Source organism: Fukomys damarensis, unplaced genomic scaffold (genome assembly GCF_012274545.1).
Source record: "Fukomys damarensis isolate Sample0158 unplaced genomic scaffold, DMR_v1.0_HiC HiC_scaffold_25, whole genome shotgun sequence".
NCBI lineage: Eukaryota > Metazoa > Chordata > Mammalia > Rodentia > Bathyergidae > Fukomys > Fukomys damarensis.
Window position 1 is genome coordinate 24,650,720 of NW_022900937.1, and position 22,111 is coordinate 24,672,830.

Sequence of the window (22,111 nt, forward strand, 5' to 3'; positions counted from 1 at the left end):
CTAAACGGGCTGGGGCACTACACCTGCCTCATAAGCACAAAGTCCTGAGTTTGATCCCTCGTGCCAAAAAAAATAAAAATAAAAAATCCAAGATTATATGTAGAAGTGAATTTAGGATAATAAAGCAATTACAGAGACACATCTTTTAAAGCTGTCACCAATGGCAAGACAGACCACAGACACACTTGCTTAGGTTCTGATACCTTGCCGATGAGATTTGCCTTTCTGCCGGTCCTGGGTTTTCCTACTAAAGACCTTGTAGGCCTCAGTCTTCTGATACTGCTCCAGTTCCTTCATGTAACGCTCCTTATCCCTGTCTGCTTCATCAAGGTAACGCTAAAGAAAAAATGGGGAATTACTTTTAGGAGCTGATAACTTATTAAAGTAAAATATTAACTTTCTATAAGGAAACAATGATTAGAATGTGGAAAAAATAATCCGGGAAATATGCATTATGGGAGATTAGAAAAGCAGTCATATAAAGAGAAGAAAATCTCAATTATAAAAGATAGTGATTCTTATTAATTAGTTACTCTCATTTTCTAGATCATTTACTGCCTTTTCTCAATCAATGAAGACAAGTTCTGCTGAGAGAACTCTTGTACCAAACTCATGAAGATGATTACAGTTGTTCCTCCAGCCCCACGGCCACCAGGATCCTTAGGAAGCCTGCACCCCACACAGGAACATTCAGGCTTCCCAGGGGAGGAAAGGAGTATTACTTGATTTCTCTACCCTACTTCATATTTAGGATGATCTCATATATCAACTGGCCTTTTAAGAGCCAGTGAGCAGAGTACTACAACCAGAGATACACAACATAAAAAGAATGACCTTACCCTATGGGCCTGAAAATGGACTACTTTAAGACAGCTTACATTCACATGATGCTTTCTGTTGTTAATTCTTTTAAAAAGTTCACTGATTTACTAGAATTATTTTGTTCAATGTATTGTCCTTTTCATTCATCAAATTAAGATACTGTTTCTAAATGAACACAAGTCAGAGTCAGATAAAATGTAAAAAATGTTGGCCCACAAAAGAATCAGATTAAGGGACACCAAAATGGTTAAATCTGGGACAATGTAAACACCAAAATAACACAGCATTTTGTTAATTTAAATTATGAAGTTGATTACTATAGTCATGTAATAAATTATAAACCAGTATAAAAACAGAAAAGCATACCATTAATAATAGGCAATACTAATTACTTTTTATACCAATAGTAAACAGAAATCAAGCAGGTACATATTTGGGGACAAGGGCTCTTGCTTACACTAGAAAGCTGAAGGTCAAATGGTAAACACTGGGTGAGTGCTGAAGTTGAAAAAAATCGTCTTGTAACCATCACCATAAAGATTAAATAAGGTAAAAATCAATCATCAACAGATGCTAAATCTAGGGGAAAATTTTGATGTTGAAGAGGCTATTTTCATGTTTTTAAAATGTCATCTCATCCTCTACTTATTAATTAAAGGGATAATCAAAAAAATTTAGCAGGTCAACAAAAATGAACATTACTAATGAGGAATCAAAGGACACTGTGTTCCTGTGGATGTGGTGCCAGAATGTCACACCACCATCTATGCAGTATTCTGACCACAGATGCCCAACTCCAACTCCTCCAATCTAATCATTAGGAAACATTACATAAATTCGAAACAAGGAATGTTCTGCTACCCAAAACAAAAACAAAACAACTCCTCCAAAACCAATCAACCAACCAAAGAAACAACAAAAAAAGAAAACTAAAGAGATTTGACTACAGATGAAACCTGACCTTAGACTGGAATCTGTACTGAATGGGAAATTATTAGAAAGAAATGACATATGGATGGTAGACTACAGTATTTTATTACTGCAGTTATGTAAGAAAATACCTCTATTCTTTGGAAACACATTAAACTATTCAAGGGCAGAGACATGATGTATATAATATACCCTACAATTATTCACAAAATATTTGTATATGTGTATATGTTAAGGATATAATAGTCATGAGCTAGGTGTGTGTGCGTGTGTGTGTGTTTGTGTGTGCATGTGCTAAAATGGTGTGCACTCCTGAGTGGATATGCAAATGAAGAAATGGGATAGGATGTATTAACAACAATGAAGCTGTAGAAAGGGTACCTGGATGTTTATTTTTATGTCTGAACTTTTTGTGTATTTGAAATTATTTTCAAATGAAAATGTTGGTAAGACCCTTGTTCCATGTAACCAATAATGGTTATCTCAGGAGAAACGTTTTTATTTTCATGCTTCTGAACTGTCTTCTGAACTGTAAATAATAAAAATGCATTCATTTTGAGATAAAGAAAAAAGATCTATTATGAGTGGCCCACAATCTCATTGTTTGTAAACCAAAACAATGAGTGATACAAATTTCTATTACCTTGATACCACAAACACAGAGTTTTAAGTTGCAATTTAATTTGATCTGTTTGAGAATTTTTTAATTCAATTGATTTTATTTTTCAATTTGACTTTAGTCTGTCTGGAATCCACTTTAAGGACTGTAAAGTCATCAGATGCTGGAAGGGTAGAAACTTTTAACCCAAAGCCACTCCTACAATCACTATCATTACTCTGTTTTGGTGGCATTTCAGAATTTCCTGCCAATCTCCCTAACATAAATTCATTTCATTTTGGCAATAGGATTAGTTTCTGTCTTAGAGGAAAGAGAGTTCAAGTAGTCCTTGCTTTATTTTCCATATTGTATTACTTTTGCTAGGACTCTAGCTATAAAATTTTGTTAAAGCAGTAAAATCTTTTTCTGAAACAAAATTATGTTAATTATGCAATTTTATCAAATGTTTTTTCTTATTTAATTCATTATCTTTTATTTAATTCACTTAAATAAAAATTATGTTGATAGATTTTTTTTTTTGTGGTACCAGGGATCGAAATCAGGCCTTTGTACTTACAAGGCAGGCACAGTGCCACTGAGCTCTGATCCCCATGTTGATAGATTTCTTAATATTTAACTATGTGTCAGAATAAGTTTCCGTGAACTCTCCATTTATAAATCAAATGGAAGTGCAGCTGCTTTGGTTGAGGGGCACACTAGAGTCTCTTCTGCTCATACCGTGCAGCAAATGCTGGACCACCTTAAAAAATCACTGTTCCAGAGAAAAGAATTACAAGGATCCTACTGCATTGTTTTCCTCAGCACTGCCACGAAGTTAAAAGTGAAAGATCAACTGTCCACCACAGTGGTGGGGAACCTATGGCTTGCATGTTATTTGTTTTTGTTTTAAGACAAAGGGTGTTAATATATGAGTTGTTTTTTCTAAACTAAAACCTCAGTACTCAGGTTTAATTGTACTGTTGGGACTTTGTGATACATGAGTGGGGTTTTAGGTTGTAGTTTGGGCACTCATCTCTAAAAGGTTCACCATCAACAGTCTGTCCTTTCTGCTTTTCTGGCAAATTGTTTTTGAAATAAAATCAAAGCAGGCAGAGGATCTGCAGTAGGGACAATCACCTGCTTTTCCTCAGGAGGCAGTTTACTCCACTCATTGCCTAACATCCTTGTGATTTCTGGAAATGGGACTTCTGGTCTCTTTGCTCGAAGCTGTTCTCGACGCTCGTTCATGAACCGAACATATCCTGTAAGAGGGGATTTAGGGGCATTGCTGTCTCGAAGAGGTTTCTTCCTCTTTCTCCCTTTGGACCAACCTCCTCGTTTACTTCTTTGCTATAAAACAAATCAAAATCAAAATAAAAACTAAGCAAAAACAGTTTCCCCATTTAACAAAAGTGGCACCAACAAACAACAGGACAATAGCATGTTTTCTTGAGACTAAGATCCTGCCTAGCCAAAGCTTTCCATGTGTCACAGGTAGAAATAATCACAATGTTGAATACGGAGGACTCTGGGTAGTTTGCTTGTAGATCCTTTTATGTGCTATACTACAAACTGCTGCCACAGGGGCTATTTTTGTGCTAACTGATCATGCGAACTCTGGCCTTCATAGCCACTTAACAGGTCCAGATTTCTGACAGGGGAATATTCTAACTGAGAAATACAGCAGCGCACACAGCACTGTGCCAGAGAAGCAGATGTCCTCAGAGTAGATCAGAATAAGATGTCACATGCACTGGGCAAAGAAGAGACAAGCTGTAGCACAAGGATTAAATAAACTCATGAAGGTGTTTTTTCACTGATAGCACTCAAAACCAGATTGTTTCCCATAGCAGAGAATAAAGATTTCTAAATTAACATCTAAGCCTCAGAAAAATTTCAGTAATATATCCAAAATGAAGACTAGTTCTTTGGCTTGATGATTTTCTGCCTAAGATGTAATATTTTATAAGGTCAGAGGTCTTTACAAATTGAATTATCAGTCAGTACCAGGGGCTGAACCCAGGACCTCGCAATGCTGGATAAACACCCTACTACTGAGCTACATCTCTATATTGAGTTATTAGTAAAATTAAAGATGAACTTTTAAAAAGGCTAAAAAATAAAAAATAAAAAAAGAGACTTCAGTACTACTAATGTTTTACAGGCTTTAGTGACTAAAAGGTACATCACACTTTTGCTTCTTAATTAAACAAAAAGCACTTAGCCTGTCAGCTACTGTTTTATAGATACAAGAATTCATATTCTAGAGAAGAGAAAGATAAACAAAGAGGGACAAAAAGATCTCAGTATTCACTGTGGTATAGCAATCCTCTAAATATACAGTATATACATTGGTATAACAGTTCACCATACGGCAAATGGTTTATTTGGTATTAGTTTGCCTTTTCTTTTTCTTTTTTCTTTTCTTCCCCCTTTCTTTCTCTTCCTCCCTTCCTCCCTTCCTTTCATGTTTTGTAAACATAGTAACATTAAAGCTACTAAAAGGGCTGGACATGTCTGTAGTTTGGTGGCAGAGGTTGTCCTTAGCATTCTAAGAACCTGGGTTCTCCCAGCATCACACACACATGAAAACAAACAAACAAACAAACAAACAAACAAACAAATCTATTAAGGATTTTAAAACATTCAAGAAATTTTAAACATTCATCATTAGATTTTGTTAGGCATGGGGGCACATCCCTTTAATCTTAGCACTTAGGACACTGAGGCAGGAGGATCTCCAGTATGAAGCCAGCTCGTACACAGCAAGGCCTGTCAATCAATCAATCAATGGTTTTACCTTTTTCTGTAAAAAAATAAAATTGCTTAAAATGTTGACAATATAATCAGTCATTTGCAAGGACCATTTGGAACCTTTGTATGATTGAGAGAAAGGTGGACTCTATGCAAAGGCGGAGTTGATGAATGGTGTAAATCTTTTGGGTACATATGGCTCCATGATACAGGATTTGATGACCACAGTGTGGTCCTGAACTAGGGTATGTGGACTCCTCACTAATTACTTAAGTCATTCACTCATTCAACAAGCATTAGTTGAACATCTAATATAATTTCTTAGGCCAGGGGAAAAAGAGTCTGCATATTTCTGTGTTATTAAAATCATTAACGTGGTTTTTACATAAACCAAGAAATTACAGGTGTCATCCTGTAATTTAAGAAGGCCAGGTGATGGTGATGTACACTTCAAGCAATACCTCCTTTGCTGACTGCTTCTTTGCAAGCTGCAGAGGACAATGACAGGAGCCTTAGCTTACCTCATCTTCATGCCGCTGCTCGCTGCCTTCTGCAGCATTTGAAGACTCATTCTGAAGCAGCTGGCCTTGAGAGAGATTCTCCACAAACTCAGGGTTGTTGGTGGATGACGGGGCTCCACTGCTATAGGGAATCTCTGGGTGTGTTAATCTGAGTAACAAACAGTCAGAAGTACAAAAGTTCACTATCAATGACACCAGAAACTTCTCTTACTTACTAAAGTTGAAGACAAATTTCTCTGCCAGCAAAAGTACATGTCAGTATGTGAATGAATCCCTCCATGACAATCTGTGTAAATGCCTACCTCCACAGGCAGTACAGAATTATTTGATCAAGCTTGGTCAGTTCCATGAAGAAGCCTGCCCAAAACAACTATAATTCTCTTTTCCAAAAACCAACCTTTCATTTAAACCTAGACTTCATGCTTTAGCTCTGAACATACAACAGAGTATGATTTTTGTATGCTACCTTTCATGGGTCTCCAGTGGGAAGGGGAAACACCTAGTGGATGAGATGAACAGGAATGGGAGTTATAGAGGTAGTCTGACCTGATCACAGAAGACAGAGTTCTTAAAAGGCACAAACAATAACTCTTATGGTATCTAACACAGGCCATTTCCTTTTGGATTCTAGTGTTTATTGATAATTACATCGTCTAAAAAGCATAAAAGATAATTTAGTTAGCTCAAGTATAAATGTGTATGTGTATGTATATTATCCCCCTCCCAACCCCTCCTGGGGATTGAATCTAGGGTCTTGAGTATGACAGGCAAGCATTGCACCACTGAGCCACACCCTAGTCGAAGTACAAATGTTAATAAATCAGGTAGATATATGTTTCTGCCCGCACTAACATATTCCAGACGACTTAGTACAAAGGTCTCATCCATCTGAGAAGTGGACAAAGAAACACTGGGAACATTAAGGGAGACAAAAAAGGGGACACGGTATGATTCAGTAACTATTCTGAAAGAATGTGCACTCCATAGTGTTATACGCAGTAGTTATAATGGAGTATAAGCACTAAAGTAGAGGTTTGTAAACAGTGCCACAGAGGCATCGTTGAGGGCATGACTTTATATGTACTTTATATGTATAGAAAAGATTAGATTTCACAGATGACGTCTTGAAAGACGAGTAAGTATCTATCAGGTACAAAATACTTTAGGCAGACAGGGCCTAAGAGAAGAAAGGAAGATCTATTAGAAGACTGTGTAATAGGCTAAGCAAGAGATAATCACAGGCAGGAGAGAGTAGAAAGAAAGCTACGATTAAAAAAAGGGGGGTAGCATGAAGAGAACTTAATGACCGAATATAAATAGTAAAGGAAAATTAAGAATCAAAGGTAATTCTGAAATTCCAAACTGGTGATCATGTACTTAATGTTAACCATGGAAAGAACATGCATATTGATGGGGGGAAGAAGGGGAGGGGGAGAAGGGGAGAGAAACAGATCAGAAGATGTTGAGTTTAAAATCCTTGTGTTATAATTATGTGGCAACGTCCCGTGGAGAAGTAGAGACATGCTTTGGGGGAGCAGAAATGAAGAAAAGCCTCGAGAAAGCTTTGAGAGGTAACAGCCCAGGGAAATAATAGGCAGTGCTAGATATTCTCCAGAAAAAAATAAAGTCAGGATAGAAAATGGTTACCATTATCATTTTAGGAGCAAGTGTTAGATAAAGCTGGGAAAGGTGTAAAGAAAGCTGGGAAAGGTCTAAAGAAAGCTGGGAAAGGTGAGACTGCAGAGGACAGTTAAGAAAATTTGTTGTGCTGCAGGGAACAAGGCAGGAAGACTTTTGGCAAGGAAGTGCCAACCAAGTAAAAAGCTGCTGAAGTCAAATAAGATAGGTGAAAAAGATTCTACTAAATTTGAAGACCTGAAGGTTGCTAGCATTTTTAGGGAGTATGAATTAGCGCAATTATGAAAATAAGTATCAGCTTATAGTGACCAGAGAAAGGAATGAGAGCATATGAACTGTAGGGAAAATGTAAGAAATGATACTTTTCTCTTGCTAGGAAATATACCAGGTGAATTGAAGTAGGAGGTTCCTACATTTTTGAAGTCCTTAAAAAACAAAACAAAACAAACTTAAAAGAAGCTAAATAAGTAGTGTCAATCACATTCTCTGAAATGAAGTGCAGAGATCCATTTGATCTTGGCAGCATTATTTTCCAAACATTTCAATCATTTTGGATGTCTGAGGCAATGTGTCTTCCACTGTTAATCTCATTTCAGTTGTGTGATCAATTTTTAAATTATTAACTTTTGTACATTCTTCATACAGTAATTTATGAGAAACAGTTTCGGGAAAGTGTACAAACTTTCGTTTTTGGGGCACAATACCCAACACTTACATTCAGCATTCTCATCTTCTGAGCTCTGACTAGAATCTCCCATTAAGCTTGGTGTACATTTTAGGGCTTTTCTAGCCACCTCTTCTGACCAGGCCCCACCTCCTAACCCCATAATCCAATAATTTGAAAAACCTGCCTAGGAGTGCTTACGGCTCTTGGGAGCCATCTAGATATAAACCATAACAAGTACCAATCCCACAAATCTCTGACCAAAGTTGCCAGGAATCAGAGGGAGTGGTCAAAAGCATCCAATGTTTCTAGTACCATGAACAAATTGTCCACGTTCCCAGCTAAAGCAAGCAACCTTTCAATCCTTCATCCTCTCATCTACTCAAGAACAGGTTTCTGGCAATTCTGTCCCTTCTGGAATCACCTGAAATTCTTTGCAGAATTAGCCTAACCAGCATATAAGGTGCTGTTATTAATCATTTTAAAACAAAGCCAAATGAAACAAAACAAAAATAACCTATCCTACTTCTAGATAAAATTTGCATTTTCCTCCTTCCTTTAAAGAAAATCTCCTGGGAAGAACTGTTTATACTTACTAAGTTTTCTCCTTCCATCTTCTCTCTCTCTCTTTTTTTTTTTGGTACTGGGGATTGAACTCAGGACCTTGCGCTTGTGAAGTAGGTGGTGGAACCACTGAGCTAAATCCCTGGCCCTCTTCCCATCTTCACTTAAATCTAACCCAAAGGAGATATGCAATCGCAACTCTTAACCGGGCTACCAATGATCTTCATACTAAATCCTAAGTCATTTCCCAGCTTCATTTTCCAACTATTAGAAGCATTTGACGAAGTCAATTTCTTCCCTTCTCTTGAAATATACTTTTTATTTGGTTTATAGACCCCTGTACTCCTTTGGGTTTTCTGCTATCTCTTTAACTACTTATTGCAGTTTTAGCTCATTCTTCTTTTGCCTGACATCTAAATGCTGGAATCTCTCAGAGCTTAGGCTTTAGATCTCTTTTCTAGCTGCACAGTGTGCAGTCCTTTGGTGATTTTAGTCACATGACTTCTAATATTAGCTATATGTGCTGATGACTCCAAGTTTCCCTTTCTAGCTTAAGCCTCCTCTAACTTCAGAACCTTGTATCAAACTGCCTATTTGGCAACCCTGCTTACATATCTAATTAGCACTTCAAATTTAAATTTTTCAAAACCTAGCTCCTACACTTTCTTCCCGTTTGGTATTCCCTATCTAAGTCAATGGCAACTCCATCCCTTCAGTTGTTTAGGCCAAAACTTTGGAACTGTCTTTGCCTTTTTCTCCCTTCTCACATTGCTGATCTGGTCTTTCAGACAAATCCTGTTTGACTTATCTTCAAAATATGTCTACAATTCTATACTTCTCACCACCCGTGTTCCCACTGTTTTTGAAACAATCCAGTGAAGTTTTTGTTTCTACTATTCTACCAGAAATGTTCCTGTAAAAGTTATCAGTAATATTTCTTCAGTTCACCATCTCTCACCTTATTACCTCAAGAGCTCCCTAACTGGTCCTTTATTCTGTCATCTCCTCATAGTAAGAGTTACTGTGTTTATTCTCAACTCTAAGTTCCTACACGATCTAGATTCTTAGCACTCACAGTATCAGCAACTCTGGCTTTACCTGAGAGATTGTCAGATATGTGGAATCTCTGCCCCTAACTCAGACTTTCTAAATTAGAACCTGCATTTTAGTAAGACCACTTAGATAATTCATATGCACACTAAAGAAGCACCTACGCAGCCCTCTCCCTCTTCACCTGTGGTGTGCAGCTGCCATGGTCACTCCAGCTTCCTGGCTAACTCCATAAAGCAGACACACCTTTACTTCAGGGCTTTTGCTTTGATTGCTCTCCCTGCCAAGAAAAATCTTCCCTAGATATTTGTGTGGCAGCTTCTGTATTTCCTTTAAAACATTACTGAATCACTTTCTTGATAAATGCTTTTTAAGCCATTTTGTCTACAACAGCAACCCTACACCCCGCTGATTCCTCTTTACCACTTTATTTTGTTTTAATCCACAGTTCTTATCAACGTAGCATATATTTTACTTATTTATCCTGTTCAGTGTTTGCCTTCCCCAGTAGAATTTAAGCTCCAAAGAGGCTAAGATTTTTGTCTGTTTTGATCATTGCTTTAAGCCTACAAAGTCTGGCATATAAACACTGAAACTTTTATTGAATGAACGGGGCTTAGTAACTAGGCTGCCTTTAGGAAAGTCTTGGAGAATAGTTTCATGAGAGTAGTAAGGTCAAAGGCAGATACTAATAAGATGAGAAATGAATGTGAGGGAAGCAAATAGAATTAGAGTATAGTCTATTTTTTAAAAAGTGCTCTAAAGAATATTAAAATAAATTATCTTAGGGATTAGCTAGCACTTTAATCTATTAGTAAATATATTTCATCTTTGGAAAATAACCCCTAAATATCTAGAAAAGATAAAAATTCAAGTGGAATGGAGATTTTCAAGGGGAGAGGTATACTACTGCTATTAACTCTTTTCCTTATTCCTTTACATATCTGTTCAGAGATTCCATAGAAAGGAGATTTGGGTAGGGGGGTAATATAAAACAAACAAAAGTTAGCTAAAGCTCAGAATAAAGAACCGTATTAAAATAACCTGACCTCTGAGAAAAAATAATTTTAATAACTATGGACATCTGAACAGAAAATGCATTGCTTTTTAAGAGCAGAACTTTTCTTAATGGTCACCATATAATTTTCTTAATCCAGAGTCCCAAAGTTTCCTAGGCCTCACATTATTATTCTGTCAGTTCATAGGAATCAGAGCATTACAACAGATAGCAGATTATAAAGCAGTTTACAATGGCTCTCATTCTCTTTAAAAAGCACACCAAATGTACCTTCTATTTTTAAGATATAAAACTGCCTCTTGCCAGGTGTGGTGGTGCACACCTGTAATCCCAGCATTTGGGAGGCTGAGGCAGGAGGATCTCTGTGAGTTCAAGACCAACCTGGGCTACATAGTGAGTTCCAGGTCAGTCTCAACTACATAGTGAGACCCTGTCTTAAAAAACTAGAACAAAACAAAACAAAACCTGCCTCTTTAGTACCTCATACTTTGTCAGAAGCTTTCTTATGAAGCCTGTGCAGAGGCTCAATGTCCCCGAGCAGCTGCTTACCCAGTGGTAGCCAGATCATTACTCTCCTTAGAGCCATCTTCATCTGCAAAAAGGGGTGGTAGGGTAGCACTAGTCATCAAGCTTTCCATCTCCCTGAAAGGAAGAGAGAATTAAAAAAAAAAAAAATTAATGGCTTAATTACTTCTCATTCAAGTTCCACAAATTTAAGAGCTGGTTGTCCTTAACTTCTGTCACATCAGCAGCAAAACAGAAACTGACCTAAATATTTGAATTTCCTGATAATTTAAACTCTAAGGTCAGTGAGATTTTAACTACTCATCAACCAGACTCAAAACAAGCTAGATTTAACAACTGTGACACAGTTTGGAAAATTCATTTTTATTCATCCAGAATATCTTCAAAAGTACTACATTACATTCTTCATTTCCTGTAGTAATATTAAGCAGAGTAACACACACACTGCGACTCCTCAAGGTATTTAACCTCTTTGAGCTACACTTTTACTATCTTAGATAACAGAGAATGTAGCTGACAACCCTGTAGGGTTATTAAGAGGGATTAAACTTACAGTGCTTCATAAACAGTGGAAGGCTAAGATAGTAAGTGCTTGGAGTATTATCATACAAAGAATAGCAAAGTTATTACAGCATCACCAGTTCTCAGTCCCACATGAATCACGCTTAGATTAAATGGTGACAAACTGAGCCCTCCAAAAGGAAATAATGCAAAGGAAGTGGGAGGACTGAAGGCACACTGATGTGGTTCTGAGTCAAGGCAACCACACTTTTAGGTCAGAAGTGTGCTTCACTTCACTATCACAGCCAAAAGCAGAAACAGCATGCACCTGGGAACAGGAAATAGCTAAGCTTAATTGCAGAAAACAAATATATCACCAGAACTTGAGGTTATCAGACTGAAAGGATAAAAGGACAAAACGACAAAGAGAGTAATTTCATTTAGCATATCACTACAAAGATTTTTCCCTTTCAAGGCTTACCACCAAGGGCTTCACCCCTTCAAGCTAAAAGCAGCAGCCCCGCCCATTCATGTGGGAGTGAATATTCACACAAAACTTTCAATAGTGACCCTAAACATCAGCCACTCAAGGAAAAAAGGCCTCATTCAACTGGGAGAATGAGAAACAAATTATGAGAATCACTCAGGTGCTCCCTCAGCAGTTCTTTCAGGTATACACGCTTTTAAGGAGACCTAATAAAATGGCAATTAAAGGAAGCACAGCAGCCTCAGCTACAGCCTAGCTGTGCTGCAGGAGTTGAGCGGGAGTTCATCCCAATGGGGACAAATGGGAAGAAAACACAGGTAACAGGACACCACATCCTCCATGTTCAATGAGTAACTTATTTCCCAAGTGCTAACACTGATGTTTTATTTCTTGTTCTTACTCATTTTCAATCTTAAATGTTATAAAACGTGTATCTCTATAGGGATCTTCCCCGTTACAGGGACCAGCTTGTCTGGGCCAAAAAGAGGAATTCCCACTCCACCGAAGAGTAAGGAGCTAACTATAAGCAAGGCACTTGGGAACAGTTTGCAGTTCCTTGCAGTAAGGTGTTTACAAGTGGAATGGCTCAAACAAACCCTATAAAATTTCATTCTGTTGATACAGGGGAAAGGATATAACTTCCAACCTGCTAGATGTCAGATATGCTGAGTTTGTGTTCCCCAAAATGGAAGAAAGGATTTTAAGGAACAATGGAGGTTAAGAGTAGGAAAAATTTATTGAGACAGATAGCTCCTGAGAGACAGGGGGGTACCTGAAATTGGGTTGCCAAAGAGCCTACTTCTCAAAGGAAGTTCTATAGAGTAAAATCATGAGATTTTTGTGGGTCAAAACTATAATAAAGCAATAAGATTACAAGTATAGCTGCTTAGGTAATACTGATCCAATGGGGAAACAGGTCACATAGCAAATGCACATGAAAGAACAAGGACCTTTTTAGGAAGGGATGGAGGTCCTGGTCACCCACTTGAGTGACTGATGGCTAGCTAGACTTTATTGGACCAGGTGATACCAATTATAGTATAATCTTTAATTTATTGCTTATCTCTTGGGGAAGCACGTAGCAGGCCTAGTCATTCAGTCTTTATCTTGAGGCCTGGCCTTCAACAGATGTGCCTCCAGCCACAGTTGTAATGTATTCTCATCCTCCGTGGGGGCAATGACTCTGAGGGTCTAGCCCAGTCTGACTGCCTATTATATTTCTACCTAACTTAGCTGTCTTTATTACTATAAGTATGTTTTTTTTTACAGTGACTGTGACCCAAAATTACCTGAGTTTTCAGTGGTGCTGTGCCTGCCTTGCAAACACAAGGTCCTCAGTTCAATCCCCAGTACCAACAAAACAAACAAAACAAAACACTACTAACTCACATTATACAAGAAGGTATATATAAGAACCAGGCTTTCAGGGCTGCTAACATCACCTACACCAGAACCAACATTCATCTTTCAAAAAGAAAACTATCAGATACCATACAGCCTCAGTGTACTTAGCAAATATTCAAAAAGCCTGGTATATATGTGAAAACCTTAAGAGGACTCAGCTGACTGGATTCTTGCTAAGTGTCCCCAGAAGTCAGTCACTGGCCTTTCAAGAATTTCAAGATCTAGCATTTGAAGATACTGGCATTGCTCCAACACCTCAAAAGGAGACTATCTGGTGGGGGACAAATGAAGTGTCTTTTCATTTGAGTATGCCAACATGACCCTCACGGAGTGTTCCCCAGAAATCTTTAGTCATTTTGAAATGTGGAGAGCCAGCTGAATAACAGGGCCTTAATGACATATAAACAAATCACATAAACAAAGGAAGTTCAGAGAACACAGATCCCCCCCGCAAGTTTGTTTTACTCAACCCATATGGCTTCAGATGCATTTTTTCAGTGTTACTGAGTAGTCAGGCCCCTAAGAAATGAGTAATAAAGTGGGTGGGAGGTAAAGTGGCCAAAATCAACAAAAGAAGGAAATCAAGCAAAGTCCAGGGAAACCCAAAGCCTCTAAACTAGTCCAATTAGTTGAAAATAAAATGATTCCCAAGAAGTAAGTCTTGCATCCTGCAAGAAAGTGCTTTCATCTGGTCTGTGAGGGGGTGACTCAAACTGAATCATGGCTACTAAGCCAACGAATGCCAAAAGCCCTTCAAGAGCAGCGTCTGTGCCTAATGATGTTCCAGTACAGAGGTCACAATGAACTTTTAAATCCCTTGCAAAGCATCTAAGAAATGTGATGAACACTGCTTTGGAAGGAGAAAGAAGGAAAAAAGAAAAATCTGTACAAAGGAAAAGCAATATACAAGTTTGCTTCTCCACTTCAGTTTTATTCATTCATTCATTCATTTTTTTTTCCAGCTTTAATTGAGTTTATTGGTACATTTTAGGGATACAGTACAGTTACATTCATTGTTGGGATCTTGTACCTCTACATGACAAGTCTTGATTCTCATTTTTTCCCCTTACCTCTGCCCTCCCTTCACCCCCTCCTCCCCTCCCCATCTACAAACACTTTATTTTCATCTTTTCATTATCTCACATTTTTTTCTTTTCCCTTTTTACTCTTCCCCTACACATCCTACCTTCCCTACACTTTTAGCTCCTTTGTTCCCATTTCTAAATGTCAGTAATCTTATTAGAATCTTATGCATTGTTGCAGATTATTTACACCAGGGAAACTATTCGGTATTTACACATGTGTGACTTATTTATTTCACTTAGGAGTATATCTTCAATATGTATCCATTTTCCTATGAATGAATCTATTTTCTCGTTCTTTATGGCTGAGTAATATTCCATTTTATAGAAAAACCACAACTTCTTTATCCAGTTTCCCATGGATGGGCAAATACATTCATTTTTAAGATAGAGTCTCACTATGTACTTCAGCCTGGCCTCAAACTAGAGGCAATCCTCCTGCATCAGCCTCTTAGTTGCTGGCCTAACAGGCATGATCCACCATAATAGGCTTCCACTGGATTTTTAAAGTAGATGTTTTTTTGCAGTGTAGACTTACCAAGTAAACCCTTCTACCTGTAGGATTGAAAAACGCTACTATCTTGAGGCTTACACTTTGAATCATGGAAGGGACCTTAGCTTTGGAAATCTAAAATTTCCCCCATAACATTGACACTCACTGAAAAAAAAAAAAAGATGTACAATATAAAAGATGTTTAGACATTTAAAATAATTATAAAACATTTTACTGAGTTACTATATTAGGCACATTTCCTGACCAATGAACACATTCTTTTTAATATGGGAAGCCGTATCATAATCAGAACGTTGCTTTGGTCAATACAGGGACAGAAAAAGGGAATTAGGTGGAATTTAGAAAATGTTCCTTAACTAAGCTTATTCTAGAAACTTTTCCTAACAATAGTGATGATGTTACCAACAAGACTATGCTGTTCCAAATGTGTTGAGCAGGGCTGGGAGCATAATTTGCACTTCTGTTTGCTGAGGTTGGCTCTTTTCAAGTGACCTTTCCTTACTTTATACTAGTTAATCCCATTTCATTAGATCTTTTCATTTTTTTGGTACCGGGGATCGAACTCAGGTCCTTGCGCTTACGAGGCAGGAAGCAAAACCACTGAGCTAAATCCCCGGCCCTCATTAGATCTTTTCATGGAGATATATCATGTTCCTTCCCTACCATCTCCTCCCCATTCATAAACCTCAGACCTAGAGGTGGGATTCTGCTCTCATTTTACAAACTACAACCCTATGTACAAAATCCTGGGTTCTTTAAAAAATCAGGTCATTTGGCTTTAATCAACCTCAACTTCAAAAATCCCTCACTATTACCATTATTTTGGCCATCTTAGTTTCTCCTGCAACTGACCTTTAATCACAAAAGCTTCTACTCACCAACTCTATGTTCCACCCTCTGTCCAGCCAAGATTCCATGGCTACTTTTCTAATGTTCTTCAGTCAACACTTGTAATCCCTTGCCTAACTCTAACTCTATCTTTCTATATACCAGATGGAGATCACCTCTAAGTTTTGGCCCAAGATAGAAGAGAAAAATCACAAAATAAGGGGGGGCTACTATAAATTTATAGTACCCAATTACAATGGGGACCTCAATGCTCTCAGGTATCTTGCTATGTTCTTAGGATATTTCCCAACTTTCACATCATCTCTGTCAATCTCATAACCCAGCTTGGTCCTAAAACCTCCAACTCAGCCTCATCTTTTCGAATTCTCCATTCCAAGTTACACCAAATGGCATCCTAAACCCGCCCCTTCTCTCATCTTTTCTTCCTTGTTTTTAGATACACAGTCACTTCTCCATATCTGCAGGTGTTTCCAGATTCAACTAACTGCAGGTCAAAAATATTTGGAAAAAAAATTGCCTCCATACCAAACGTGTACACTTTTCTTGTTACTCCCTAAACGGTACAGTATACCAACTTTTTACATGGTATTACACTATATTAAGCATTATAATCTAGAGATGATTTAGGGAATGCAGGAAGATATACAAAGCGTATATGTAGATATGCCATTTTTTACATGGGGCTTGAAAATTACTGAATCTGTTGCCTATGAGAAGTCCTGGAACGCCCACCCCCCGACACAATGGGATGACTATGATTCATATATCACTAAAATCACTTTAAAGCATACAGGTTGGTTGTTTTAGTATATTCATAACACCACAATCAATTGTAGAACATTTATATCATCCCCCAAAAGAAACATGATACCCATTGGGAGTCCATGTCTTCCCTACCCCTCTTAGGCCTGGGCAAGCACTAATCTAGTTTTGCCTTTATAAATTTAGCTACTCTGGATATTTTATATATGATAAGCAGAAACAAATGCTATGTGGCCTTTTGTGCTTTCACTGAGTATATGGTTTTCAAGGTTCATGACATAGTAGCACCATACAATTATTTTGTTTATCTATTCAGTAGCTGATAGTCTTGTTTCTACTTTTTGGTGATTGTGAATCCTGCTGCATATGAACATTCATGTATAAAGTCTTAAGTAGACATGTTTTCAGTTTTCTTGAGTATGTATCTAGGGATAGGGTTAGAGTTGCTGGAACATAATTACTCCATGTTTAACCTCTTGAGGAACAGCTAAGCTGTTTTCCAAAGCACCTACATCATTTATATTCACTTATAATGTTATTAGGATTCTAATTTTATTCACTACACTTGCAATAGCCCATCTTTTTGATTATAAGTCACCTTACTAGGTATGAAGTGGTATTTCATTGTGGTTTTCATCTGTACACTCTAAAGAGTAATGATGCTGACCGTCTTTTCATACTCATATATGGCCACATATATAGTGTTATCTTTTTTGAAAATTATTTAAATCTCTTGTCCATTTTTAAATTGAGTTAATCCTGTTTTTCTTGACCTGTGAGAGTTCTTTTACATTCCAATACTAGACCCTTATCAGATATATTATTTGCAAATCCTTCCCCTCATTCTCTGGGTGGTCTTTCTACTTTCTTTATAGTGTTCTATGAAGGAAAAAGACCTTTTACTTTCTTTTTAGAGTACTGAAAATTGGACCCAGGGCCTTGTCTATGCCAAGTTTAAAACAATTTTTTGCGTGTGTATCAGTGTGTGGTGGTGGGTATGGAACCCAGGGCAAGTATATTAGGTGACTATTCTTTATCCAAGCCCTCAAAACTTTTATCATTCTTACCTTTAATTCATCTAACAGATACTTAGTTAAAACTGCTAACAGAAACAAGGTACTTGAATATATGTGTGAATGCACATGTGTGAAATTAATGATAGAAATAAAGGGACAGGAAGGAGAAATTAGGAATATTTTGTAATTATGAGGCATATTCATTTCTTGTGAAGTGGTAAACTGTTATGAAAAAATGGACTCATATTAGGTATAAATTTATATTGCACACACTAGGGGAACTACTACAAAAAAGTAAAAAAGGAAAAAGTATGAAAGACAAAAATAAGAACAAAGAATAAGGGCAATGAACAGAAAAGAGCAACAAATACTGTAGATATTAATTCAACTATATCAATAATCAACTTAAATATCAGTGGTCTAAACATATCAATTAAAATACAGAGACTGTCAAAGTAGATAAAAACACCCAAGACACAAGTATATATTATCTATAAAAGAATCTTTAAAAAATGAGAACCAAGATCTGTCATGTAAAGCTATAAGATCCCAATGATGAATGTAACTGTACTGTATACTTAAGTACCAATAAACTCAATTAAAAAAATCTTTAAATATAAGACACATATAAAAAAAGTAGAAGTAATTCAGATAAAAACTTTGCCCTGCAAAAGAAAATGGTAAGAGAATGAGAAGGTAAGTCATATATTGGACAAAAGACACATCTGATAAAGGGCTATGTTAGAAATAGGCCAAAAGCCTGAGGAGATACCTTACCAAAGAAGATAAACAGAAGGCAAACAAGCATATCAAAAGATATTCAACATCATATGAAATGTTAAGTAATAGCAAATTAAAACCACAATAAGCTACCACTACACACCTATTAGAATGACCAAAATCCAAAACACTGATAACACCAAACACTGGTGAGGACTTAGAGCAAAAGGAATTATTCACTGTTAGTGGCAATATAAAGTGGTATAGCCACTAAGGAAGATGGTTCTACATCTCTTTCAAAACAAGTCACATTCTTACCATGACCAACCAATCACTCTTTCATGTTTCACAGTGAATTAAAATCTGTATCCACCACAAACCTGCACACAGAAGTTTAAAGTCGCTTTATTCATAACTGCTAAAATGTGGATACAAATAAGGTCCTTCAGTAGGCAAGTGAATAAACCATGGTCCACCCAGATAACAGAACACCACCCATTCATTCAGTGATGAAATGGGTTATGAAACCATGAGAAACATAGAGGAAACTTAAATACATATTCCTAAAGGAGAGAAGCTGAAGTATATATACCATATAAATCTACTTTTCTGCCATCCTGGAAAAGGCCAAACTATGGGGACCATAAAACAATTAGTGGTCACCAGGGTTTGGGTTAGGGAGTGTGAAGAGGTGGAGTAGAGGAGTTTTAGGGCAACAAAACTATTTTTTAAAATAATACACAGAGGTCACATCATAATACATTTTTCAAAACCCTTAGTATAGTAGGCACAGACCTTAGCCAGAGGCCTACCTACACTCCATCAATAAGGGCACTCAGGCCTCAGAGGCCTGCCAGGATGGCAGTGCAGTGGGGATCCAGAAAGCCATTGTTCTGAGCCCAGGAATTGGTGCAGTGGTGAGCAGTAGAGAGAAGGCCTCTCAGAGGCTTGTTGAGAATTGAAGCCCACAGGGAGAGCAGAGTCACCTCAATAAAGGTGCAGTAGATGGCCTCAATTGTCTGTGTTTGACGCTATTAGTGATGCTGATTGTATTACTGTGACCACGGTGATTGTTCTAGTCAGTTATCCTTCCTGGAATACCAAGACTAAGATTGCCTAAGGCCCACTGCAGACTCAAAACCCAGAGGACAACTAAACCTGGAAGACAATCCCAAGAATCCCTAAGGGTTCTAAATACTAGCAATAAAGATACTCATATAAGCAATTTATAAGCAGCAACCCAGGAATTAAACCAAAAACATCAACAGCAATAACAAAAAAAGAGAAATGAGAAGACATCTAAACAAGACTCAAAACCAGACTTCCAGATCATGAAAGGCAACCCCAAGGAGCAATGAGATGGAACAATTTGAAGCTCAACCATCTGGACTCCCTGAACTGGCAATGAAAGAGGATCTGGAAACAATAAAATCAAAAATAATTTCTCAAATAACAACAGGAATTGTGTCCATAACAAAAGACATGATTAAAAATTCTAAAGCAGACACAGATTAAAAAAATAGAGCTCAAGAACATAATGGAATTCCAGCATAGGAAAGAAATGGAATTCATAAAATAGATTCAAACAGATATCCAGGAGATTAAAATAAGTTTATGCAGCAGAATGAGCCAACATGAGGACAGAATATCAGATATAGAAGACAGGATTGCTATCAGTGACAGGAAAAGAAAGGCTCCTTAAAAATAGCGAGGAACCATGAGAAATCAATCCAACAGCTGCTAGATGATGCAAAGAAGAATAACATAAGACTGTTCAGAGTCAGTGGGAATAGTGCAAATGACATAAAAAAACTGTTGACATAAAATAACTGTTCACAGAAAAACTATTCACATAAGTAATGGCAGAAAACTTCCCAAGCAGGGGAAAAGAATTTGACATGGAAAATCTGACATGAGGCATACAGGACTCCAACTAGCCATGATTAAAAAAAAAAAAATCTATATCTTGGCATGTAGTAGTCAAGATTCCATAAATCCCCCCAAAAACCAAAATATTACAAGCAGTTAGAAAAACAAAACAAAACAAAACAAAACAAAACAGCTGGGCGTGGTGGTGCATGCCTGCAATCATAGAATGCAGGAGGCTGAGGCAGGAGGATCGCTGTGAGTTCAAGACCAGCCTGGGCTACATAGCGAGTTCCAGGTCAGTCTCAACTACATAGTGAGACCCTGTCTCAAAAAACAAAACAAAAACAAAACCCCACAAACAAAAACAAAACAAAACAAAAAAAACAAACAAAGAAAAGCTTATCAGAGTCACAAGAGACTTCTCAACATAAACCTTCAAGTCAAGAAGAGCCTGGAGTCAAGTATTTCAATGCCTAAAAGAAAACAACTCCAACTCAGATTGATGTATCTTTCAAAATCAATGGAGAAACAATTCTTTCATGACAAAGAACACCAGAGAAACTTCAAGAATACCAAACCACAACTCCAAAAAAATTTAAACAATATCCTAGAAAAAGACAATAGGGTCATGACCCCACGAAGTCCAACGCAAAGAATCAGGCAAGACAAAAAATTAAATACAGTGGTGGTGGGGGAGATCCAACAACAGGGAAAGATCATGACAAGGATAAGTCAATACATATCAGTTATAACCATCAATAGTAATGGTATCAATTCATCAATCAAAAGAAACAGATTGGGAGAATGGATCAAAAAGCAGGATTCAACAATATGATGCATAAAAGAAACACACTTAATTCAAAAAGAAACTCAGACTAAAAGTTAAAGTGTGAAAAACAATATTCCATGTGATAGGAACCTGGAAAAAAAAAAAAAGCAGGAGTAGCTATGCTATTTGCAGACAAAATGGATTTCAAACAAATACTAAGACAGACAAAGAAGGTCATTACATTTTTGTAAAGGGAACAATCCAAGAGAAGAGAAGACAATCTTAAAATGCATATAACACTAAATAAAAGTGCACCCAATAATATAAAACAAATACTAATGGACATAAAAAAATCAAATTAAGCACTAATACAAGAGTAGTGAGGGAATCTCAATACCCCACTGTCACAAACAGATCAACTTGACAAAAAAATCAACAATGAAATACAAGAACTCAACCAAACTCTTTGAACAAATGGACTTAGTAGATATCTACAAAACGATCCAACCCACAAAATCAGAATACACATTCTTTTCAACTGCACATAGGTCATTTTCCAGAACAGACCACTTACTTGCTCATAAAACATATTTAAATACATGCAAAGGAACTGAAGTTATCCCTTTATATTAACAGATCACAGTGCGATGAAAGTGGACCTCAATAGCAAAAGAAAGCACAAGAACTTCATAAACACATGGAAACTGAACAACATGTTCCTGAACAATCAATGGCTCACAGAGGAAATTAAAGAAGAAATTAGACAGTTTCTACAATTAAACAACAATGCCAATACAACATATCAGAATTTATGGGACACAATGAAAGCAGTCTTACAAGGAAATCCATAGCAGTGAATATTCACATTAGGAAAACAGAGTGAGCCCAAAGAAACAACCTAATGCTGAACCTCAAGCTTCTAGAAAAAGAAGAGCAAGACAAACCCAAAACTTGTACAAAGGAGGAAATTACAAAGATCTGAGCAGAAATCAATGCAATGAAGACTAACAGAAAAAGAAAAAAAAAATCAACGAAGCAGATGGTTCTTTGAAAG

General features: G+C 37.2%; 1 protein-coding gene across 6 annotated transcripts in view; it reads right to left on the bottom strand.

Annotated features, from left to right (window-relative positions):
• The window catches only part of Hmg20a (high mobility group 20A), a 72,781-nt gene that overhangs the window by 13,824 nt on the left and 36,846 nt on the right, over nt 1-22,111 (bottom strand). For all 6 annotated transcript variants that reach the window (XM_010626191.3, XM_010626199.3, XM_010626177.2 and 3 more), the window contains 4 exons: nt 11,109-11,201; nt 5,626-5,773; nt 3,488-3,700; nt 204-336 (listed from right to left, as the gene is read on the bottom strand). In XM_010626191.3, the coding sequence (XP_010624493.1) occupies nt 204-336; nt 3,488-3,700; nt 5,626-5,773; nt 11,109-11,197 (583 nt within the window). In that variant the 5' untranslated portion in view covers nt 11,198-11,201. The remainder of the gene's footprint in view (nt 1-203; nt 337-3,487; nt 3,701-5,625; nt 5,774-11,108; nt 11,202-22,111) is intronic.